Source organism: Musca autumnalis, unplaced genomic scaffold (assembly GCF_047663935.1).
Source record: "Musca autumnalis isolate F117 unplaced genomic scaffold, ASM4766393v1 scaffold_3, whole genome shotgun sequence".
NCBI classification, from domain to species: Eukaryota; Metazoa; Arthropoda; class Insecta; order Diptera; family Muscidae; genus Musca; species Musca autumnalis.
The window spans coordinates 212,663,124-212,686,369 of NW_027411866.1; the positions used below are offsets into that span (position 1 = coordinate 212,663,124).

At 35.8% G+C, this 23,246-nt stretch overlaps 4 protein-coding genes across 4 annotated transcripts; 2 read left to right on the top strand and 2 right to left on the bottom strand.

Annotated features, from left to right (window-relative positions):
* The first annotated feature begins 4,461 nt into the window (after positions 1 to 4,461).
* On the top strand, positions 4,462 to 7,292 carry Rpt4 (Regulatory particle triple-A ATPase 4). Its single transcript, XM_073976506.1, has 5 exons — positions 4,462 to 4,772; positions 4,838 to 4,957; positions 5,672 to 6,392; positions 6,459 to 6,599; positions 7,053 to 7,292. The coding sequence occupies exons 1-5, from the start codon at positions 4,667 to 4,669 to the stop codon at positions 7,153 to 7,155; spliced, it is 1,191 nt and encodes a 396-aa protein (XP_073832607.1). The 5' UTR covers positions 4,462 to 4,666; the 3' UTR covers positions 7,156 to 7,292.
* wuho (tRNA (guanine-N(7)-)-methyltransferase non-catalytic subunit wuho) lies at positions 7,277 to 8,797 on the bottom strand. Its single transcript, XM_073976507.1, has one exon. The coding sequence runs from the start codon at positions 8,685 to 8,687 to the stop codon at positions 7,554 to 7,556; it is 1,134 nt and encodes a 377-aa protein (XP_073832608.1). The 5' UTR covers positions 8,688 to 8,797; the 3' UTR covers positions 7,277 to 7,553.
* A 7,538-nt stretch (positions 8,798 to 16,335) lies between these two features.
* On the top strand, positions 16,336 to 17,108 carry Alg14 (ALG14, UDP-N-acetylglucosaminyltransferase subunit). The gene has a single exon (XM_073976508.1). It carries the CDS (start codon positions 16,427 to 16,429, stop codon positions 16,988 to 16,990), a length of 564 nt encoding a protein of 187 aa, XP_073832609.1. The 5' UTR covers positions 16,336 to 16,426; the 3' UTR covers positions 16,991 to 17,108.
* Positions 16,983 to 21,486, bottom strand: mh (DNA-dependent metalloprotease SPRTN). Its single transcript, XM_073976504.1, has 3 exons — positions 20,109 to 21,486; positions 19,462 to 20,037; positions 16,983 to 18,088 (listed from the first exon to the last, which is right to left on the bottom strand). The coding sequence occupies exons 1-3, from the start codon at positions 21,079 to 21,081 to the stop codon at positions 17,139 to 17,141; spliced, it is 2,499 nt and encodes an 832-aa protein (XP_073832605.1). The 5' UTR covers positions 21,082 to 21,486; the 3' UTR covers positions 16,983 to 17,138.
* Positions 21,487 to 23,246: the final 1,760 nt, after the last annotated feature.

Here is a 23,246-nt window from a genome sequence, read left to right on the forward strand (position 1 = left end):
GAAACCAAAACCGCTGAATTGCTTAGTTTTGAGATCCTCCATTACAACAAAATCTGCAATATTATCCCATTTTCCGGAATGCCATTTCTTGAATAGGATCGTTGATTTTGAACGTAGAAGCTTGAAATTTTGCCAGAGCATCGATTTTAGCTTTATGTGTCTGTTTACGTTCATGTCGGTTACGTCTTCGGGCATTTATGGTGACGATATATGTATGTATGTATGTTGTAAAGAGATGCACAACATATGTTATATTATAAATATATATTATAAAAATGTCCAACATCTTGTAGCTTTAAAAGAATACAATATTCTCACAAAGTTATGAATCATTAAGATCTCTCCTGATGTTCATGGAGTCATTAAGCTCTGATCGGGATCAAATTTTTTTTCACTGGTGTGATCGTCACCCTGATCACAAATATATGTAACATTTATTGCGGAAGCCCATACTTCCCGAGATATGGGCCTCTGAAGTTCCGAAAATTCCTTTCCATTTTTGAACGGGTAATGGATACTATTGAAAAGCTTAAGAAATATACATTTTATTATTCTGCCGGGGATTTCAGACTTTTTCTATGGACAGGTGCAAATCTAGGGAACGGGAACAAAAGTTTCTTTAAAATCACAAATTTTTCTCCATATAGCCGGCCTTCGGCCTGGGATTTAAGGCTTTTACCCATGGACAGCTGCAAATCTAGGGAACGGGAACAAAATTTCATTTAAAATCATACATTTTTGTCTATATATATTTATCAGGGTGACAAGACCTACCTCTGAAAAAAATTGGTTCCGATCCGAGCTGAATGAAAGCGTTCAACTTAGCCCTTTATTCCAACTTTTACCCATTGCTTTGGTGTGGCTAGTGGTCGGAATCAGAACACCCTGTTCACTGGGACTTCATTTCAACGTGGCCGTGGATTTAGCGGTGGATATTTTCATATTCGTCAAATGATTATGTGTATGTTTTCGCACCAATATCGATGTCGGGGCAAATAGGAATCTTGAACACTGGTGGAAAGCGAATTATCTTTCTTTGATTTGCACATTCTTCTTCTTCTTGCGTTGGCTGGACTCAGTAACAATATAACATTCTTTTTATGGTATATTTCACGATTTCCTTTGGTGTCGTAGGGACGAATTTTCACATGTCCATTTACATATTTTGGAAAACCAAAATTACGAAAATATGTTACTCCCAGCCGCAGAAACGTCCTCCATGAACCAAAAGACCACCAAAAACGAAAACTTTCACATATTCTCCCGAAATATAAAAAATATTTAATATTTGTTTCAAAAAATATACGTAAATGAAACGTAAACAATATTTTGTTATTGTTGTCATTGATAACAACAACAACTTTCATATTGTTTCGATTGCATGGTTGTATTTGGCAGCTCAAGGACGGTTTTTTCAAATGAGATTACCTTCTTATTCTGCCATGTTGGTCATTTACCAGATATGACTTAAGCAAGAATGTCATGCTTCTTATGTGTCGAGGCCTTACCCCCTGTTTTTGCAACTATTTTTTGTTCGTTCGCCTATATTCGTACTAATTTAGACATCCAATGATCAGCCCCTAGATGACATACAGACCTAATTCTTCTTATACCCCGTTAATATATAACCGGACTTAACAAACCGACTGGGTTTTAAATGTAAATTCCATTGCTTATATTTCAAACAAATCCTTATAAAGAAGGTTAACCCTGTAAAAAGCTCTAATATAAACAGCATATTAGATACGTTCTCTATATAGTTAAGAATTCCTCATTCAAAAATCAGCGTTCCACATTTGCGTTAAGGCGAGTAAATCGATCTATAAAATTTGACAATTCGTGTGAGAACAATAATTTTTTTACAAAAACAGGGGGTTAAAGGCTTAAAGCATGACACCGACGATATGTTAAAGAAATCCTCACAAAGTAGGTTAAACCGACAAAAATTCTATAATAGTACGGTTACACTAGAGTTTTTTGCCGGGTTAACCCACTTCGAGAGGATTTATTTGACGGTTGCGCTATGGAGTTGACATTTTAAATCCAAACCCACTGGATTAATCCGCTTAAGTATAACCGGGGTATTATAGTACGTTTACATATAACCGGATTTAACAAACCCATTGGGTTTTAAATGCCAATTCCATTGCTTATATGTCAAACAAATCCTCATAAAGAAGGTTAACCCGGGAAAAAGCTATAGTGTGTACGGAGTTTTATGTAGACGGCTTTCCCCAATCAAAGATAACAATTAATAAAAACATTCATTTTCTTTTTGATCTCAAAGAGTTTTTTGTTCATAGATTTCATTGAAAATTAAACAAGTAAGCATGGTACAAATACACAGGTAGCCGCATCTGCAATTGTTGGTAACATAAGATGTCAAAATTTGACATCAATTCAATGCAATTGACACATTATGTTACCATCAGCTGGCTTGATAATACTACCTGTATTATTGTACCATGCAAGTAAGAAAAGCGTTAAGTTCGGTCAGGCCGAACATTTTATACCCTCCACCACAAATTTCAGCCATTTCGGTGGATTAATGTGGCCACAACCTTCAAAATACCGAAATTCGGAAGGTACCGTTCTATGGGGGCTATATGATGGCGTGGACCTATACCTACAAATTTCTGGGGGGAAAGTTTTATACGCCTAAAGAAGACTAAATACCAAATTTCAGCCATCTCGGTGTGATAATGAGTCTAAAACGTTCAAAATATCGAAAATCGGAAGATATAGTATTATGGGGGCTATTTCAACACGTGGACCTATATAAACATTTTATGGTAGAAATGTTTCTTAGCCTCTGCAAACACAAAATACAAAGTTACAACCGATTCTTTGGTCAAATGGGTCTAATACATTCAAAATATATTAAAATGACGCGTACTTTATATGGGGGCTATACCAAAACGTGGATCTATATAACCCAAATTTAGTAGGAATATTTTTTGGCCTCTGGAGACACAAAGTACCAAATTACAACCAATTCGGTGGTAAAATGGGCCAAATTCCTTAAAACGACGACGCGTCACGCTTCATTTTGTATGGGGGCTATACGAAAGCGTGGACCTACATAGCCCGCTTTCAATACCATAAGTCCTACGTAAATATAACATATTTTCCCAAAATTTCATCAACCTACGTCAATCCGTTCGGACGCTAGAGCGATGGACATGGCTATATCGATGTAGAATTGCACGCTGATCAAGAATATATACATATACTTTGTGGGGTCTACAATGATTATTTCGAGTAGTTACAAACGGAATGACAAACTTAATATACCCCCATCCTATGGTGGAGGGCATGGTAGAATAAGAAAAGGTAGCAGCAATACACAGCTGACTGAACTGGGTTGTAACGTTAGTGTCAAATTTCATATGACATTTTATACATTTATTTCTATTTCAATGTACATTGGGGACATATATTTTTTGAGAAAAAAATATATCATTCGGAAAAAAACATTTCCCAGAAAGACTTCTTCATATCAATGATATGTAACCTCCTCCAAGTTCGAACGATAAGCCGCGCAGTAAATCCCCGCTTGTAGAGGCGATACAACGTTTGTTAATATGTGAGGTATTTTGTTAAAATTTAAAAAAAATAAAGCCCTAATAAATATGTATGTGCTTCTTTGATTTCTGAAACAAAACATTGAAACAGCTTCTCCTTTTTCTATGAATTTCCAGCGACCCCAAACTTTTCTGCAAGAATTCTACTTTCTGCGAGAATTTATGCATTTAGTGCAATGATGTGAAAACATAAAAATTGAAAATGTAACGAATTTTCATTCATGTTTTCCAAAATATTCAACAAAATGTGAAAAATTATTAGTTTTTTAAATTCCAAAAATTTATAGACATTTCCTTGTTTTGTTTACAAATACAACTGGCAGTAACGTTACAAACAAAAACAAATTCCTTTGTGGTTGTTGTTCGAGTTGTATTTGTTGTAGTATTAACTTTATGCGGGGCATACACTATACTGCCAAACTGCACTGCTAAATGAACCCTTGTGTACGTGTGTGATTGAATAGTGTGTGGCATTCCTTCAATCCATATTGCAAAAAATGATGAATTTTCCTCCAGAACTCGATTTTGTGTTGAAGTTTTCCAAATTTTTAATTTACTCACAAATAATATTTGTTGTTTTCAAAAATTATTTGTTGGTTACTTGGAAAATAAACAAAATTCATCGGATTGAAAGGGGTTCATTTACAAAATCAAAACTATTTTGATTTCAATCCTGCCAAAACTACTCCCAAATACATTGACAAAAACTTCAAAATTTACTAATACTATTACAAATGCTGTCGTGCATGCCCATAGTGTATGCCCGGCATTACCTTATATTTGTTCTGCCATGGGTGGAGGGTATAAAAAACAGTTTTGCTTAATTACAACAAAAAAGGTAGAACGTCCATTTAAGAGTCCGCTCTTTTATTAGGTTGTACTTGTTTAACAATTGAAAGAATCATACCACTCTGAACACTTCCCATGACAATGACAAGCGATTGCGGCCTATGGAAAAAGAAGAAGCATTACTGACAACATAAATTTGCAAATTCACGCAATTGAAGAAAATATAAAGAAATTAAGCGTTTCTTTAATCTCATATTAATAAAATAGTATTCGAAAATAAGTAAAATATAAAAATGACTACTGGTACTGTTCCTGCTGATGGAGTGCGGGAGAAAGCTCTCTTTGAATATAGAAAAAAGTTATTGGAACACAAAGAGGTTGATTCAAGACTGAAAGAAAGTAAGTTGATGCCGCAAAAGCAGCCCACTTGAATATCTCTTAATTTGTTTTATTCTAATTTTTAGAACGTGAGGAAATAAAAGAATTGACAAAACAATATGACAAATCTGAAAACGATTTGAAGGCGCTACAAAGTGTTGGCCAAATTGTGGGTGAGGTGTTGAAGCAGCTAACCGAAGACAAATGTAAGTATGGGAAGACGAAAAGACAAGTTTGGTGGCATTGCAATGAAATTTTAGAATAAGAAGGGTAGAAATGCAGGGGACCAAAAAGGTCTTCCCGGATAAAAACAAAGATGCATAGAGGACCAAAAATTCTTTTCATAGAAGGCCAAAAGAATAGGCAAACCGTAGAGACGATGGAATCCTCATACCGAGTATGTTCGAATTAAGAGTGGTGGCCAAGAAACTCGATATAAAATGCCAAACATATACAAGTTAATAAATATTTTGTTCTGGCAAAAGACTACAATGGTGTTAGTTTTTGATGGGAACTATGTTCTCAGATAAAAATAGCCAAGAAAATATTGTCATTTCCCCCAAAAATCGTCTTAGAACTTTTTGAGTTTTCAAGTTTGAAAGATTGTGGAAAGATTGAGTAATCCTTGGTCTATATCTTGTGTATGCCAAAAGTTTTTTGTTTTCGATCGTCCCACGGTTTTTTATAGACCTCGCATATGGACCGAAACGGATTATTTAATTCATAGTTTGACTACAGGAAGTTTAAGTGGTATGTAATTTCGCATATTACGAAAGGGAACATTTAGATCTAATAAATATAACATAAAATTAATTTGTGGCAAGTTCACACTTCTGTTGTTGCATTTTTAAAGAACCCCCACTTTTAATATGTTCCGCATAATCATTGCTTACTCATAATAATTGTATGGATTTCCATAGTTATTGTCAAGGCCACCAATGGTCCACGTTATGTTGTTGGCTGCCGTCGTCAATTGGACAAAACCAAGCTAAAGTCAGGCACTCGTGTTGCCTTGGATATGACAACCTTGACCATAATGCGTTATTTGCCACGCGAAGTTGACCCCTTGGTCTACAATATGTCCCACGAAGATCCTGGTGATGTTAAATATTCTGCAATTGGTGGCCTTTCTGATCAAATTCGTGAGCTGCGTGAAGTTATTGAACTGCCTCTGCTGAACCCTGAACTTTTCTTACGTGTTGGTATTACACCACCCAAAGGTTGCTTACTATATGGTCCACCCGGTACGGGTAAAACTTTACTCGCTCGAGCTGTAGCTTCCCAATTGGATGCTAATTTCTTAAAAGTTGTCTCATCTGCCATTGTTGATAAATATATTGGTGAATCGGCACGTTTGATTCGTGAAATGTTCAACTATGCTCGCGATCATCAGCCATGTATTATTTTCATGGATGAAATTGATGCCATTGGTGGTAGACGTTTCTCCGAGGGTACATCAGCTGATCGTGAAATTCAACGTACCCTTATGGAACTGCTGAATCAAATGGATGGTTTCGATGCTTTGGGTCAGGTAAAGATTATTATGGCCACAAATCGTCCCGATACTTTGGATCCTGCCCTACTGCGTCCCGGTCGTTTGGATCGTAAAATTGAAATTCCACTGCCAAATGAACAAGCAAGGTGGGTTAGAAATGAATTCGGTATATGTATTTACATTTGTTTAATTTTTTGTTGTTATTTTAATAGAATGGAAATCTTGAAAATCCATGCCCAAAAAATTGCCAAACATGGAGAAATCGATTATGAAGCCATTGTAAAACTTTCCGATAATTTCAATGGTGCTGATTTGCGTAATGTTTGTACCGAAGCTGGTCTTTTTGCAATTAGGTAAGTGGAATATACTCAAATAAAAATTGATTTAATTTCAGGTTGAAGGCCTCCTCGCGGATTTCGTTGTCATGTCTACCTCTGATAGCCTTTAGTGTCCTGTTTACAACAACATATATTTTTTTGTTGTGGAAGTCCATCCAAGCACTCCGAGATATGGGCCATTAAAGTTCTAAGCATCCTTGATTTTATGTCTCTGTTTTTGGCAATATGTGTACCATTGTAAAGCTCTTGATGTCCAACACCGGATAAGCTATAGTCTCCAGTTAACAAGTATACATGTTTGTTATTGGCCGGCCTTCGGCCAAATCAAATCAGTTCAAGTCAGGGCCCATATAATGGAAATATAAAATTCCACAATATATATCATTGTAAAGAGGACACCAAGGGCTCCCAAGGATACATATCACATCCAAAAACTAAAACCCATTATTCACTTTTCCTTTTTTACAGAGCTGAACGAGAATATGTCATCCAAGAAGATTTCATGAAAGCCGTACGCAAAGTATCCGATAATAAGAAATTGGAAAGCAAATTGGATTACAAGCCTGTCTAAGAAATACGAAAATCCATACCTTATTTTTACACACATATAAAAACCTTCGAAAAAATCATTCTAATTTAAACATTTATTTGCTTGTTTGCTACTCCCCCACATAAGGAAATACACAACAATATTTGTAAAATAGAAAATAATTCGACACCTCCAAATAATAGTATGCTAAGTCTAAAAAGTGTGTTTTGCAGGAGAAGCTCTCAAAGTTTGGGCATTTTTTTGAACTTCAGTACTATGCTAAGTAAATATTTGTTTATAACTTCTGTTCGGATTGTCCGATCATTACCAAAATTTGACACAATTTAAGTTAAAGGACGTTAAATATAAAAATGTAAAGAACTTGAAAACATGCTAAGTCGACTTAGCATACTATTGTTTGGAGGCGTCGAATTGTACTTTTATTTTTGTTTCTCTTCAATACGTCTCTTTTTACGTTCTAAATATTCGCTAACATTATCGAATTTCTTTTTAAACCATGCTGAGATATCTTCAGGTGTCCAGTGGTACTCTTTAAATTGTTCTTCCATTACACTTAACCAATTTTCGGGAGCATCAGGACTTGCAGGTGATAATCTAATTGTCAGATGATCATTGACAACACCCACCACATACAAACGATCTCCAGCATATGCCAAATTACAGCAAATCACATCAGGAAAACTTAATACATCACCAGCATTAAATTCAAATTGTCCACTCTCTCCTTCTCCGCCTGTTATTTGATACTGTATAACACATTCATTGGGTTGATGCAGCAACACTGACAGCTCATATTTATTGACATCGAGACATTTTAAAGCTAACTTAATACCAGGTGCTGGTAATTCCACGCTCTTCAATTCTTTGCCTTCTTTGTAATTCCACACTTTCAATGTCTTATCACCGGAAACTGATAGCAAGGTGTTGTCATTTAAAAACACCATGCCAGCAACAAATTCTTTGTGGCCCAAACAATAGGTATGGATTTCTGCTGTTTCTGGATAATTGGTAACACGTATTTTATCATCTCTATCACAGGTCACAATGTACTTTTCATCCGCCGACCACAAGACATCATAAACAATACTTAAATGTCCCAGCAAGATTTTAGGAGCAGCTTCAAAATTTACACAACTATATTCATAACAATCACCTGTCTTGTCACATACCAACAGACGTTTAGAATCGGAACTAAATGTAACTGCACTAGATGCCCGAGCCAGTGGTCTAACCGAGACCAATTTGGCATGTTCTGGACGTAATGAATATAACAACACGGCTTTTTGTCCCGATGTAGTAACAGCAGCTAATTGGCGATTGGGTGACATTTTAACATGTTGTATTGTGGGTTGTTCCTTTGCATGGTTGGGTTTCTGTGGTTTCTCACCATCTTGTTCAGCGTCTTCGTTGGTTCCTTCTTTTAAACCACATTGGGTTAAATCTTCAGGCAAAAGTATTTCTTTAAATATTTGCAAATCATTGGGATTCACAAATATCACACGCCTATTTAGGGCAATGACTAATTCTGGATCCACATAAAATATGGTCGTCATATTTCTTTATTTTCGTTGTTCTTTTTTTTTTGGTAATAAATTAAAATTCAAAGATAAACAACGTGTCGTCCGGTCAATATGTGTTTCTCTTTCGCGTGTATACAATAACAATGTGAGAATAATAATGAATCAGCTGTTTATATATGTTGAGAGAACCATGGCCCAATTCATGGTACAATTACAAAGGTAGATGCCTCAGCCCAGCTGATCGAATCTAAAACGTCAAAAAACTAGGAATTCGCCATGAAAAATCAAAACAAAAAACCATATGACTCGGTATGTAAGAGATAGCATGTGTTGACCTTATAGACAAACACAAGCGATAAAAAGAGACAACAAGAGACCATTTGGCGAAAATTTTGACAGTTTACATTACAAAAAAAGTTGCTTTGTTGTAGCAATTCGCCGTTGTTTCTACCTTTTTAATTGTACCATGTACCTTCCCAGCAAACCAAAATCGGAATAAACATCCGAATTCGGACCGAATTCGATCCGAAAGTCGGAAAAAACATCCGAGTTCGGATGCGAATTCGGTCCGAACTCTGACCGAAAGTCATATGGCGTGGTTGACGTGTTCTCTGACCGAAATTCGGATGAAAATCGGAAGTTTTTGCAGACTTTCGGACCGAATTCGGTCCGAATTCTGGTGAACTGTCGTATGAATTTCTGATTTATTAACCGACGTTCGGACAGATATCGGTCCGAATTCGGAAGAAAAATCTTATGAAATTCGGAATTTTTGGACGACTTTCGGACCGAATACGGTCCGAAGTCTGATGAACTATTGTATGAATTTCTGATTTATTTACCGCCGTTCGCACAGAATTTGTTTTTATTATTTAAAAGTGTAAAATGTACACAGTTAATTCATGAAAACTTAAAATCCTTAAATTTAAATGTTTGTTCGCCTACTATAAACATATGAAGGGTTTTAATATCATCTTATAGCCTGTTTATATTATAGATTTTTGCAAGGTTAACCTTCTCTATGAGGACTTATTTGACCTAACGGAATTGATATTCGAAACTCAGTGGTTTTATTAAATCCGTACGTTTTATTAAATCTGTGAAATATGTAAAACCATTTTATTAATATATGAAAAAAATACATGTCTTCACATACAAAAGTTAAAAGTTGATATACATGAAAGTATAAGTCCCAATTTACATTGGGCGAGTTTACTTGCGGCAATTGTCATTTTGTAGGAGAGAGAGGTGAGGCATATGGTAACCCTTTGCCTCTCAGCACCCTCTCTCACCTACAAACTGACAATTGCCGCAAGTAAACTCGCCTAATGTAAATTGGGACTAAAGAAACTTAACTTTGGCAATATTTATAAAACATATGACTTTCCACGAAATAGCGTTGAAGTTTGACGAAAAAATATTTACTTTCATTAACTTTATAAAAATAAACAAATGTGTATACAACGGTTCACTATGAATGATCTTTAAACACTATCATGCATCAACACGCATAACAAAAATAAACCAAATTTGTTCTCCGTCACAGAAATTAAAACCCGAGCACTCATTTTTTCGTTCGCACTTCATCGGCACATCAAGAAATACACACAATTTGCCCAACATGTGCGAGCGCAACATGTAAAATTCTTTTCTCTCTGCTTATTTACAATGAATATAGCCAAAGCAGCACAAGAGAAAAAATAAGAAAAATCGGCATATCTTTCCTTTACCGACCCACCGCAGAAAATTATGAAAAAATTACCACAGATAGTGCTTTTCATGCCGATTCCAACAATGTATTTCTTTTGTTGGGAAAATGTATACTTACCGAGATATAGGCCTCCGAAGTTCCAAAAATTCCCTTGTTTACTTGGGAAAAAATTTACGATTTAAAAAAAGTTTGTTCGCGTAGCCGAAATTCGCTCCTGTCCATAGGAAAAAGTCTTAAATCCCCGGCCGAAGGCCGGCTACTTAAGAATACTTGCGAATTAAAACAAAATTTTTGGATTTTTTCTGCGAAGGGTCGGTAAAGGAAATTTGTTCCGAAAAATCCCTTCAGAGAGAGAGAGAGAGAGAGGGAAAAAGTTCGTCAGACTAATCGGACAGAGTTCGGACCGAATTCGGTCAGACGTGTCGGAAAAAACTTCCGACTTTGAGCAGACGTGTCGGACGTCCGACATTGTGTTTGCTGGGTTTGTAATTGTACCATGGTGGAATATTAAGGTGTAGCGCCAAAAACAGCTGATCTTCATACCAGTTGTCAAAATGCATTATTGTGAATAAAATCACATACAAAACGTAAACAAGCAATCCACAGTAATGCATTATTGTGAGCAAATTTGACGTTTGACATGATTTGATGTAACACCTTCTTATTCCACCATGGGTACTTGCATTTTTGCGATTTTAATAATAACGACGAATAACACAGCATTGGTTGGGGACATTCCAAAAGCAAAGTCTGACTATGAAAGTAGAAAATCCCATCTTTGCAATGATGTAAAGCAGGTTGGCGAAGGAGCCCAATAAGTCGATGGTCAGACTAGCACGATTTCAACATGGCGACGTCAAGTTTATAGGCGAGGGGTATGAAGTAGTGAAACCCATGTACATGGTTTTCTGTCTTTGTTGTGTTGGTTCTTTTTATTATTCGATGCAAGTTTTTTTCTTCCATTTTTATTTTCTGAAGCAAACGTTGACAACAAAACAAGCATAACAAGCATGGTAGAATAAGGAAAGGTAGCAGCAATACACAGCTGACTGAACTGGGTTGTAACGTTAGTGTCAAATTTTATATGACATTTTATACATTTATTTATATTTCGATGTACATTAGGGACATATATTTTTTGGGGGAAAAAAATATATCATTCGGAAAAAACCATTTCCCAGAAAAACTTCTTCATATCAATGATATGTAACCTCCTCCAAGTTCGAACGATAAGCCGCGCAGTAAATCCCCGCTTGTAGAGGCGATACAACGTTTGTTAATATGTGAGGTATTTTGTTAAAATTTAAAAAAATAAAGCCCTAATAAACATGTGCTTCTTTGATTTCTAAAACAAAAAATTGAAACAGCTTCTCCTTTTTCTATGAATTTCCAGCGACCCCAAACTTTTCTGCAAGAATTCTACTTTCTGCCAGAATTTATGCATTTAGTGGAATGATGTGGAAACATAAAAATTGAAAATGTAACGAATTTTCATTTATGTTTACCAAAATATTCAACCAAATGTGAAAAATTATTATTTTTTTTTAAATTCCAATAATTTATAGACATTTCCTTGTTTTGTTTACAAATACAACTGGCAGTAACGTTACAAACAAAAACAAATTCCTTTGTGGTTGTTGTTCGAGTTGTATTTGTTGTAGTATTAACTTTACCTTCTATTTGTTCTACCATGCATAACAAGATTTAATTAATAAAATAGTGAAAATTTAACTAATAATATTATTTTAATTATTAATGTTAATTATTTTGTCTTGTTTTTTAGTTTATTTATGTTTGTTTTGTTTTTATTGGTATGAGAAACACAACGCGGATGGTAAAATAAAGGGGACACTCAGAAATCTTAAAATTCATGTTAACGTGTGTGGACACATAGTCCCGGGCCACACTTCAGTAATTTCACTGACATTTTTATATGAAATTATGCGTCTCTAGATCATGGCCGTTCGTGGGACTTGATTTGGTTACGAAGTTTTTCGGCAAATCACACACACGCGACCCGAACGCAAAGTAAGAGAGCAAATGTTTTGATTTTTTTACTTCAGTCTTGTACTGAATTTCATGCAAGCAGGTTGATGCCGCTTTATTTGTTTTTTTTTTGGGTACACTGAAAAGATTTTGCAGTTGTACAGCAAATATGTGGAGGGAAGAATTTGAAAATGATTTTTTGTTTTGTATTAATATTTTTAATGACGCAGAATGCCTCGTCTGCAATGCAACAATAAAAAATGTATATCCATCTTCCCTTAGGCGTCATTATAATACGCATACAAAATATCATTTAATGACGGGAAATGTTCGAAAAAAAATAATATGCCAGCTTAAAGATATGTATGAAATGTATTTGCCAAAAAGGCTAAAAGCTATAAAGGATAACAAAGGATGTCATACCAAGTGCTAAAACCCTAAGAAATCCTTTTTGCTTCGTAAAACTTTTAGAGTGTATAATTTTCACTGTGAGGTAGAAATCTATGTTGTTTAACAATTTTTATTTTTGTTATCTAAATTTATCCGAATTTCGTTAATTTTATTTTATTATATTTAAGTTAAGACCCTAATGTAAAAATATAAAAAAGAACGAAATCGCTATCATTAATTAACTCTTAGCAATCGCAGTTTTAATAACAGAAACTGAAGTGGATACTTTTGACTGTGATTTACTGTATATTATTTTTAATTTTAGTCATACAAAGCGAACGCGCGAACAATATATTTTTTCTATTTGAAAATGTTGAGTTTTTAGGCGAAGATCATTTTTAGTATTATTTTTTTTTTTTAATTTATTAATCGAGCTTTTTTATGATCTATAATGCAAATGAAAAAGGAAAGCCGACGATTCGAACCCACACACCCACCACTATGTTTGGCTCCGAACGCTAACACGCCGTGACAACTTTTTTCCTGTGTTTTTCATTTCATACTCAATATGAAAATCATCACCCTGTTCTGTCAGTGTAATTTTACCCACACATAAACAATTTAAGTGCTCGCTCTTCTTGGTCGGCTATGCTATAAACTTGACGTCGCCATGCTGAAATCGTGCTAGTCTGACCATTGACTTATCAAATGAATTGAGTGTTATTTGAAGTATGAGAACGAGTAAAAAGTGGTAAAACTTGATACTTGCGCGTAATAGTACGTTTATATATAACCGGATTTAACAAACCCACTGGGTTTCAAATGTCAATTCCTTTGCGTATACGTCAAATAAATTCTCATTAAAAAGGCTTTAATGTAAACATGGCCTAAAGGGACAGAGCAAAAGTTGGGGCCACTTCTGATACCTCGTTTGTATTACAGCTTTTTGCCGCAAGGATAATGACAAATTTAATTATGGACTTATTCAATAAAATCAAATTCCTGGTTGATTGAAGTTTGAAGGTAGTAACACAATCAGCCTGTTGCTTTGCACCAGCATATTGAGTTATCAACAACAACGAACAAATAAACGAAATGCAAGAAGTAAGAACTAAACGATAATTACATGATTATGGCAAAACAAACAAAAGCACATTAATAAAAGGTAAAGTAACAACTAGAATAATGAAGAGAGTTCTACATGGTAGTTGTTGTTGCTTAAATAAAGTAACTGCGTAATAAAAACTTTACGTTACAATTCAAATTTTTAAATTAACGGAAATTAAACTAAACTAACTTAAACCTATCAGTTACATTCGTAACAATATTAATAGTTAAATTTTCACTCTTTCATTAATCAAATATTTTTTATTAAATCTTTTTATGCTTGTTTCGTTAACAACATGCTTGAGAAAATAAAAATGAAAGAAGATGGAAGAAAAACACCACAAACACAGAAAACCATGTACATGGGTTTCACTACTTCATACCCCTCGCCTATAAACTTGACGTCGCCATGTTGAAATCGTGCTAGTATGACCATCGAATTATCAAACGAATTGTGTGTTATTTGAAGTATGAGAACGAGTAAAAAGTGGTAAAACTTGAAGATACTTGCGCGTAATAGTACGTTTATATATAACCGGATTTAACAAACCCACTGGGTTTCAAAGTTGGGAGCCACTTCTGATACCTCGTTTGCATTACAGCTTTTTGCCTCAAGGATAATGACAAATTTAAATATAAAGTCAAATTCCTGGTTGATTGAAGTTTGAAGGTCGAAACACAATCAGCCTGTTGCTTGCTTTGTCCTTGGTCACACTAGATGGTTTCAGTGAAACAATTTCATGAAATCCAGGGTTCCTAGGTCGATGTCCATACTTGAGTAAAATCATGAAGTTGCTGTAGTGGGGAACTCGACTCAAGAATCCCTAAAAGTTTCAATGAAACCACTTTAGTGTGACCTTCGACTTTGCACCAGCATATTGAGTTACATTGTGCAACATTTTTAAGGTGATCTTGTGCAAACAATTCGAACTGAGGATTTTTTGAAAGTAAAGACCCAAACGACAAGAAACCCTAGTTGGGTTTTGTTGTGTCAGATCCAGCTCGGATTTTATGGCTCCATCTAAACATGGTTAAATATTGAGTTTTTAAAGAAATTCGGGGCTATAACTTTGAAACCAATGCCAATTTTTCTGACTTCTAAAAATAATGAACTCGAAAAACTACATTTATTGCCTCAAATTTCAAAATATATGCAAAAAAGCCAAAATTAATATTTTATTTAGTAAAAATATTCCCTTAAATGTAATACACAACTATTCAGAACATATCATTGTTCTAAAATGCCTCTATCCCGTTGATTTCAGTGCATTTTTCAACGACGATTTAATAAAAATGTCAATAAAGTTGTAAAATCCGAAATGCGAGAATAACTATTCAGAACATATCATTGTTCTAAAATGCCTCTATCCCGTTGATTTCAGTGCATTTTTCAACGACGATTTAATAAAAATGCCAATAAAGTTGTAAAATCCGAAATGCGAGAATAAACTGTTGGTGTCAACTGTGTTCGAAATACGTGTTGTAAAAGATATGATGCAAAATACCTCTGAAACAACATAATGGGTACTTTACACGATATGTTTTTTACATATGAGTTGTCACTTTTTATATACAAAATGTATACGCAAACTGACAACACATATGTAAAATAACATATCGTGTAAAACACCCATAAGGTAAGCATTTTAGAGTTTCAGAATGTTCTAAAGAATTGTTGAGAACTTTATTTGGAACATTTTTGCAAAAAGTTACTTGGTTCAACTCCCAATAGTTTAGCGGATACGGACCAGAATTTCAGCAATTATGTAAAATGTTCTATATTTTATAGATTTTGATACCCTAGATGGAGTTTTTCTTATGTGTTTTTTTTTTTCAAAAGATAAGTTGTACCAGTTTAGGGCTACAATATTGCTAAAGACAGCAAATTCCTATTCGTTTCTCAGATAAAGGCCTGATAAATGCAAAAAGTGTAGATTTAGCCCGGTTTAGATGAGGCCATATAATCCGAACTGGATCTGACAGGACAAAAACCTACTAGGGTTTTTATAGTCTAAATATGTACTTTCAAAAAATGCATACTAGTCCCAATTTACATTAGGCGAGTTTACTTGCGGCAATTGTCAGTTTGTAGGTGAGAGAGGGTGCTGAGAGGCAAAGGGTTACCATATGCCTCACCTCTATCTCCTACAAAATGACAATTGCCGCAAGTAAACTCGCCCAATGTAAATTGGGACCTAGAAGTTGTTTGAATTTTCAGTGTTGCATAGTGTTATCAAGGACACCTAAGCTCTGTTCCAGAACTAAAAAGTTTTTACAATTTTTACCACCTTTACACATTTTGCGTTCCCGCACACAAAATTTATATGAAAATCGTTTACGACTTTTACAACTTTTACCACTTTATAAAGTACGGGAACAGGCCACTAATTTCTTCTGAAATGTGTCCGCGTTTGGCTGTTGAATAGTAATCAAACAGCTGATTCCTTTTTTATAAATCTAAAATCTGGCAACACTTTGCCACTTTTTAGAACATTTTTGCAATCAAAACAAATCAGTCGTGTTTTTTGCAAAAAAAAAAAAAAAACGTTGAATAAACAAGGTACCGTCAAAAGACATCATGGCAAGTCCTGTTTGGTGTATATTAGGCTCTGGTGGCCATACCGCAGAAATGTGCATCATCCTGCAAGGCATTTTTCAACGTACCAAAGACATCAACAAATATAAACCGATGAAATTTTTAGTGGCCAACACCGATACAACGTCCAAAGATAAAATCCAGCTAGTCATGAATGAGCTTGAACAACCCGTCGCTGAGGATGATTTCATTTATATACCCAGAGCAAGAGAAGTTGGACAAAGTTGGTTTACCACAGTGTTTACATTTCTTTATGCTTTGGTATGGAGTTTTTGGTTGGTATTCAAGGAGAAACCAAAATTAATATTGTGCAATGGTCCAGGAACGTGCGTACCATTTTGTTTGGCTGGATTTATACAAAAACTAGCACGAAGGTCAAAAACAAAACTAGTCTATGTGGAGAGTTTTTGTCGTGTCAATGATATTTCAATGTCGGGACGAATATTGCTGCCTTATCTGGATGTTATGATAGTTCAGTGGGAACCATTAACGAAGATCGAATATTTAGGTTGTAAGAAAATCAAATATTTTGGTAATATTTTATAAAGCAATATAAGGATAACGATTTATTATTGTTGTTAATTAGGAGAATAGAGGAGGAAGAAAAGCCAAAAACTAAAACATAAACACAACACAAATTCTATTTAAGAAAACACACAATAAATTTTGTCTCATTAAAGCATTAATGGGGGTTCTAAAGTAAACAAACATCCAAGTGGGTGTTCATATACGTTTCCTCAATTTCCTTGGCACAAACAGGACACTGTCTGGTGGTCTTATAAACATTACGCAAACGGAATCTTCGGGAATTTTCATCTTCTGACGAGGAATTGAGATCTTGTGGCGATGAAACTGTAGTTGTGTTATTGGTGCTACTTCTTCTACTTACACCGGAACGCCTTAGAAATTCCTCTTCTTCATCATCATCTTCATCCATGCTACTATGGATTTGGTCCAAATCAGCATCGGAATAGCCGGCATTACGTAATATATCTCTTGTGGTTGATGATGAAGGTTTGCTTCTCCTTTTAGGTCTAGCCTCTTTGGAAACGGCAGCCAATTTTTTTAAAGCTGTCTTAGGCGGTAATATTTTCCGTGTTATTCCAGTACAGCCATTAAGGTGTTCGGCAAAAACTGCCCTTGTCATTTTGCCTTGACAAATGGGACAAGTGATGATGTCACTATCTGGATCCATTTGATGGCGCGACGAAGAAGGTTTACAGTCATTTTCCCGTTTGAATTCCTTTAGGAGAGTATCTTCACCAAAGAATTCATCAATAATACTGGTATCAGCCAATTCTGCAGCTGCTATGAGACTATCATCATATTCATCGTCAATAAGTTCAATTTCATCGTCAAGCAAGTCCACCGATTCATCAACAATTTCTTGTTTAATCAATGTTTGCCTTTGATCCATGGTCATATTTTTGTTGATTTTGGGTTTTAAGCCTTCCGTATCTGAATCGTCATCATCATCGGAGGAAAGCGTTATCACCGTTTGTGGTTGATCTTGCATCATAAGGTCATCGTCAACGACTTCCCATTTGTTTTTCTTTTGTCCACTGCTTTCGTCAGCCACAAATATGTCATCGTTGCCATTTGAGGAGGGGGCATCGCTAGATATGCGCCGACGTTTGGAGTCTCCTAAAAGAGAAACAAATTAAATTGGATTATTGAAATACAACATAACATTTTGAAAGGTAAATCCTAATGTGATATCTAGTTAGCTGGTGAATGGTCATCAACGTAGAAGCGAAATGCCTTAAGGTTGGATCTTGAAGTTTTGCAATATAGTCACTATTGTTGCAAGATATGGCGGATTTTAGTAGACATCCTAATTTCAAAGACTTATGACATATCACCATTCTGGAAATTTGCTAGTATTGTCTCTCTACTGAAGCCAGGCGTGGATACCAATAGAGACAATCCCACGGCAGCGGGTTCTTACGGATTGACCCGAAACCATAGCGTTTCGCCCAGCGGCTGCCAACCCAGGCGGCTACAACAACATAAACAACCAATAGAGGTGAATCTTACAAACGAAATGCTTTCACCACACTTCGGGAACGATGTGAGTGGCTAGCGACAGGTTGAGAACTTTAGTGAGATACTCCACTCCCGGCTCATCCAGCTGTTTCAACTTTACCATGGAGATTCCATCAGGGCCCAAGGCTTTGGAAGTCTTAGCGTTCCTGATGACATTCGCAACATCATCCATTGTAAATTGTGGTGGTTCAACTTCGGCAGGAAGAGATCTAATGCGACGTAGTTCCCCAAGGTGGGGTGATATCTCCGGAACTGTTTAACCTCTATCTCTCCTGTATTCCGCCCCCTACTGACGGCATAGAGATCGTAATCTTATTTGACTGATTTTATCACCTTTTTCCACGGGAGGAATATTCAAATATCCGCCACTAAATCTACGGCTACTCTGTTCACCACATGGACGACACAGGTGAAAAATTCCTTAAAATTATAGGGGTCACATTCGAAAGCATGCCACAGCTCATACCACAGCTATCTGCGACAAGCTGAAATTTAGGAACAAGGTCCTCAAGTTCCTAGCCAGCAGCATTTGGGGTGCAGATAAAGAAACCTTGTTGACCGCATATAACGGTCTGTGGTAAGCTATGCGGCGTTTGTTTGGTCCGTAAATGTAATTGCAACCCGATGGAAATATATAAACAGGGTGCCTCCTAATGTCTGGAAAATTTCTGTACATCGAAATCCTTTCCTATACATTTTTTTCATCTTTTATCTGCAAAAGATCTCTCTTTTGCCCATAGAAAATATCCGCTATATAAAGAAAACCTCTTGTACCTATTAGATTCCCTCATGTCTTCATTTAAAGAATGCCTCTGAGCTGTCCTCATTAAATATAAAGAAAAACATGGAAAAGGTTTTCTATTTCCTCAAGAGATGTCCGCGGTGGGGGCCATTAGATTAATTTTAGATGTAGCGGAACTAGGCTAATATTAGGAAAAAATACTTTTAAAAATTATTTAAGCTAAACTCACCTGCTGTCACGTCATTACTAATCCTCTTGTCATTAGAATTTGATTTCCAACGAAAACCTCCACCGTCACTATTACCGCCACCAAAACGTTTGGCCCAGACATCTCTCAAATGTTTACGATCGACCACTTCACCCTCGGGACTTGAGGATATGGATATGTTGTGGGCGCCAGATGAAGATTGTAAAGACATACCACGTCCCCAGTCACTAGAACTAGCCGAGGATGGTGTTTTAAATCCTGACACAGCACGTCCTGGATTACCACCACCACCTGATGAAGAAGGGGATGAGGAACTGCAACCACCTAAACCACCAATATCTTTGAAACCTACAACATTTTTTAAATTTCCCACAGGTTTTGGCCGGGGAGTATTACCAGCATTACTTCTTCCAGCTCCCGACGTATTCAAATCCACATTAAATGGATCTGAAGATAGGCCAGGATATGAGCTGGGAGGAAATGCCTTGGCAATTGATGAAGTATTTGTGGGTGTTTTATCGTTGCTGGTGGTAGTGTTAGACGATTTGGTTTTGGGATTTAGTAGCATTGTTCCACCACCATTTGTTTTTACGGGTCCTGCAAGAGGAAATTTGATGTTTGGGGAATGAAATAGTAACGGTAACGCATTTTCCAAATGTCAAACCCACCTTTAAAACCACCACCTAAGTTACCAAATCCCTTAACATTTGACGAAGATGAAGAAGCAGAACCAGCTGTAGATGTTGTTTGTGGTGTAAAAAACTTACGTAAATCTGTGGATCCTGTGGACGCCGCTGATGCTGATTTGCCAACTTTTGTTGTATTATTCTCCTTCTCTTTGGTCGAAGCTTTGCCTTTCTTTTTCTTCTCCGGTTCTTTGATTTTCATAAATGTGCCACCACACGCCTCTTGATGACTTGCCCACCATTGATCATTGGGTCCAGGAGCACGATTCGAAGACCTTTTTACATAGCCAAAGAATGGGGAACGATCTTGGCATATACCATTACAACGCCACCAATGTTGTTTATAAAGCTGCACTTCATCATGGAATGTGTGATAGACGGTAATGTTTGTCCCGGCCACCGTATTAATGCTGTGCATAATTTTCTTAAAATTCGGACCATGACCACCATTACCTTCCCTTATGTTCAGTACAAAACAATAGGCATGTATCATTTCATGTAACATTGTCTCAACCAAATCCTTGCGAGTCCTTAACTTTAGCAGTGGTTCACTTAGACGTATGGTAATATCCATGCCATAACGATTACGACGCGAGTAACAAATGCCAGCACAGCTGTACATACGTTTACTCCACTCCAAGGTGACACATTTCAAACGCCCTTGGAAGAATTTCGTATCGAATTGCCCAAACAATGAGAAAATATCTGGTGTTGGATCGAGTGTTTCCCATTGAGGATGCACCAAGTTCTGGGTGCGATTCAGGAACTCTTCATCCAAATTCGAATGTGGATTACTACGTTTGATCTGTAGCGGTTTTTTGTTTTTGATGCTAAAGTTCTTTGCTGGTGGTTTTTTAAAATCAATTTCCTCGATGTCACTATCGCCTTCTCCTTCCAAGGCATTGAGACGTTTTTGCATTTCCAATGCGTACAGATAGTCTGAATCTTCCGACATTTTCACGTTGATTCGCAATGACGATGGTTATGTTATTAAAAATTCATTCGTAAATATATTTCGAGTTTTTTTCGGTATTCAGACAAGACAGACAGAACGAAAAAAAGAAAATTTGGCGCTTGCAACATATAAACAAAAATTTTGCCAAATTTCGGTTATTGCCAGATTTTTATGAACCCGTGTAGTTGCCACATGCTTAATTTTCATGAAATTATGCCTACCTAGTCCCGGTCCACACTAGAGTGATTTTATTGAAGAAACACATCATGAAATTATGAGTTTCTAGAAAGAGATCCATAGTATAGTAAAATCATGAGATTGCTGTAGTGGGGAATTCGATTTAAGGACACCTAATTTCATAAAATTTTATAATGAAATTCACTCTAGTGTGGACCACACACTACCACACTAGAGCGATTCGAATGAAATAATTTCATAAAATTAGGCGTTATTAGATCGAGTTCCCCCAAGTCCTTGTCCACACTAGCGTGAATTTCATTAAAAATGTTCATGAAATTAGGTGTTCTTAAATCGAATTCCCCACTACAGCAATTTTATGATTTTACTCCACCATGGAGGTCGATCTAGAGCATAGCCGACCAAGAAGAGCGAGCACTTAAATTGTTTATGTGTGGGTAAAATTACACTGACAGAACAGGGTGATGATTTTCATATTGAGTATGAAATGAAAAACACAGGAAAAAAGTTGTCACGGCGTGTTAGCGTTCGGAGCCAAACATAGTGGTGGGTGTGTGGGTTCGAATCGTCGGCTTTCCTTTTTCATTTGCATTATAGATCATAAAAAAGCTCGATTAATAAATTAAAAAAAAAAAATAATACTAAAAATGATCTTCGCCTAAAAACTCAACATTTTCAAATAGAAAAAATATATTGTTCGCGCGTTCGCTTTGTATGACTAAAATTAAAAATAATATACAGTAAATCACAGTCAAAAGTATCCACTTCAGTTTCTGTTATTAAAACTGCGATTGCTAAGAGTTAATTAATGATAGCGATTTCGTTCTTTTTTATATTTTTACATTAGGGTCTTAACTTAAATATAATAAAATAAAATTAACGAAATTCGGATAAATTTAGATAACAAAAATAAAAATTGTTAAACAACATAGATTTCTACCTCACAGTGAAAATTATACACTCTAAAAGTTTTACGAAGCAAAAAGGATTTCTTAGGGTTTTAGCACTTGGTATGACATCCTTTGTTATCCTTTATAGCTTTTAGCCTTTTTGGCAAATACATTTCATACATATCTTTACATATCTTTAAGCTGGCATATTATTTTTTTTCGAACATTTCCCGTCATTAAATGATATTTTGTATGCGTATTATAATGACGCCTAAGGTAAGATGGATATACATTTTTTATTGTTGCATTGCAGACGAGGCATTCTGCGTCATTAAAAATATTAATACAAAACAAAAAATCATTTTCAAATTCTTCCCTCCACATATTTGCTGTACAACTGCAAAATCTTTTCAGTGTACCCAAAAAAAAAACAAATAAAGCGGCATCAACCTGCTTGCATGAAATTCAGTACAAGACTGAAGTAAAAAAATCAAAACATTTGCTCTCTTACTTTGCGTTCGGGTCGCGTGTGTGTGATTTGCCGAAAAACTTCGTAACCAAATCAAGTCCCACGAACGGCCATGGTTTATAGGCGATGGGTATGAAGTAGTGAAACCCATGTACATGGTTTTCTGTGTTTGTGGTGTCGCCTCTTCTTGTTATTCGTTGCAAGTTTTTTTCTTCCATCTTCTTTCATTTTTATTTTCTCAAGCAAACGTTAACAACAAAACAAGCATAATAGGCCGTTTATATATAACAAGGTTAACCCAGTGGGTCTGGGTTTCAAATGTCATTTCCATTGTATATACTTCAAACAAATCCTCATAAAGAAGGTTAACCCTGCAAAAAACTATAATATAAACGCCGTATAACAAGATTTAATAAAAAATATTTGATTAATGATAGAGTGAAAATTTAACTATTATTTAACTATATTATGCCTGTCTGCGTACTCGATAATTTGTAAGAATTATACAAATGTTTCAAATTTTGACAATTGTATAATGGAAAAGTAGCTGAAAAATTTGTTTCAGCAACATTTAGTAAGTACAAAGACACACCAATTATATTAATTAT

What these genes read in the sequence shown, in the direction of transcription:
- Rpt4 (XM_073976506.1), top strand. Translation starts at nt 4,667, where the DNA reads ATGACTACTGGTACTGTTCCTGCTGATGGAGTGCGGGAGAAAGCTCTC. An exon ending in CTGCCAAATGAACAAGCAAG is followed by an intron (nt 6,393 to 6,458) that starts GTGGGTTAGAAA and finishes TTATTTTAATAG; the next exon opens with AATGGAAATCTTGAAAATCC. An exon ending in GCTGGTCTTTTTGCAATTAG is followed by an intron (nt 6,600 to 7,052) that starts GTAAGTGGAATA and finishes CCTTTTTTACAG; the next exon opens with AGCTGAACGAGAATATGTCA.
- wuho (XM_073976507.1), bottom strand. Translation starts at nt 8,687, where the DNA reads ATGACGACCATATTTTATGTGGATCCAGAATTAGTCATTGCCCTAAAT.
- Alg14 (XM_073976508.1), top strand. Translation starts at nt 16,427, where the DNA reads ATGGCAAGTCCTGTTTGGTGTATATTAGGCTCTGGTGGCCATACCGCA.
- mh (XM_073976504.1), bottom strand. Translation starts at nt 21,081, where the DNA reads ATGTCGGAAGATTCAGACTATCTGTACGCATTGGAAATGCAAAAACGT. An exon ending in CTTAGGTGGTGGTTTTAAAG is followed by an intron (nt 20,038 to 20,108) that starts GTGGGTTTGACA and finishes TTCCTCTTGCAG; the next exon opens with GACCCGTAAAAACAAATGGT. An exon ending in TAGTAATGACGTGACAGCAG is followed by an intron (nt 18,089 to 19,461) that starts GTGAGTTTAGCT and finishes TTTCTCTTTTAG; the next exon opens with GAGACTCCAAACGTCGGCGC.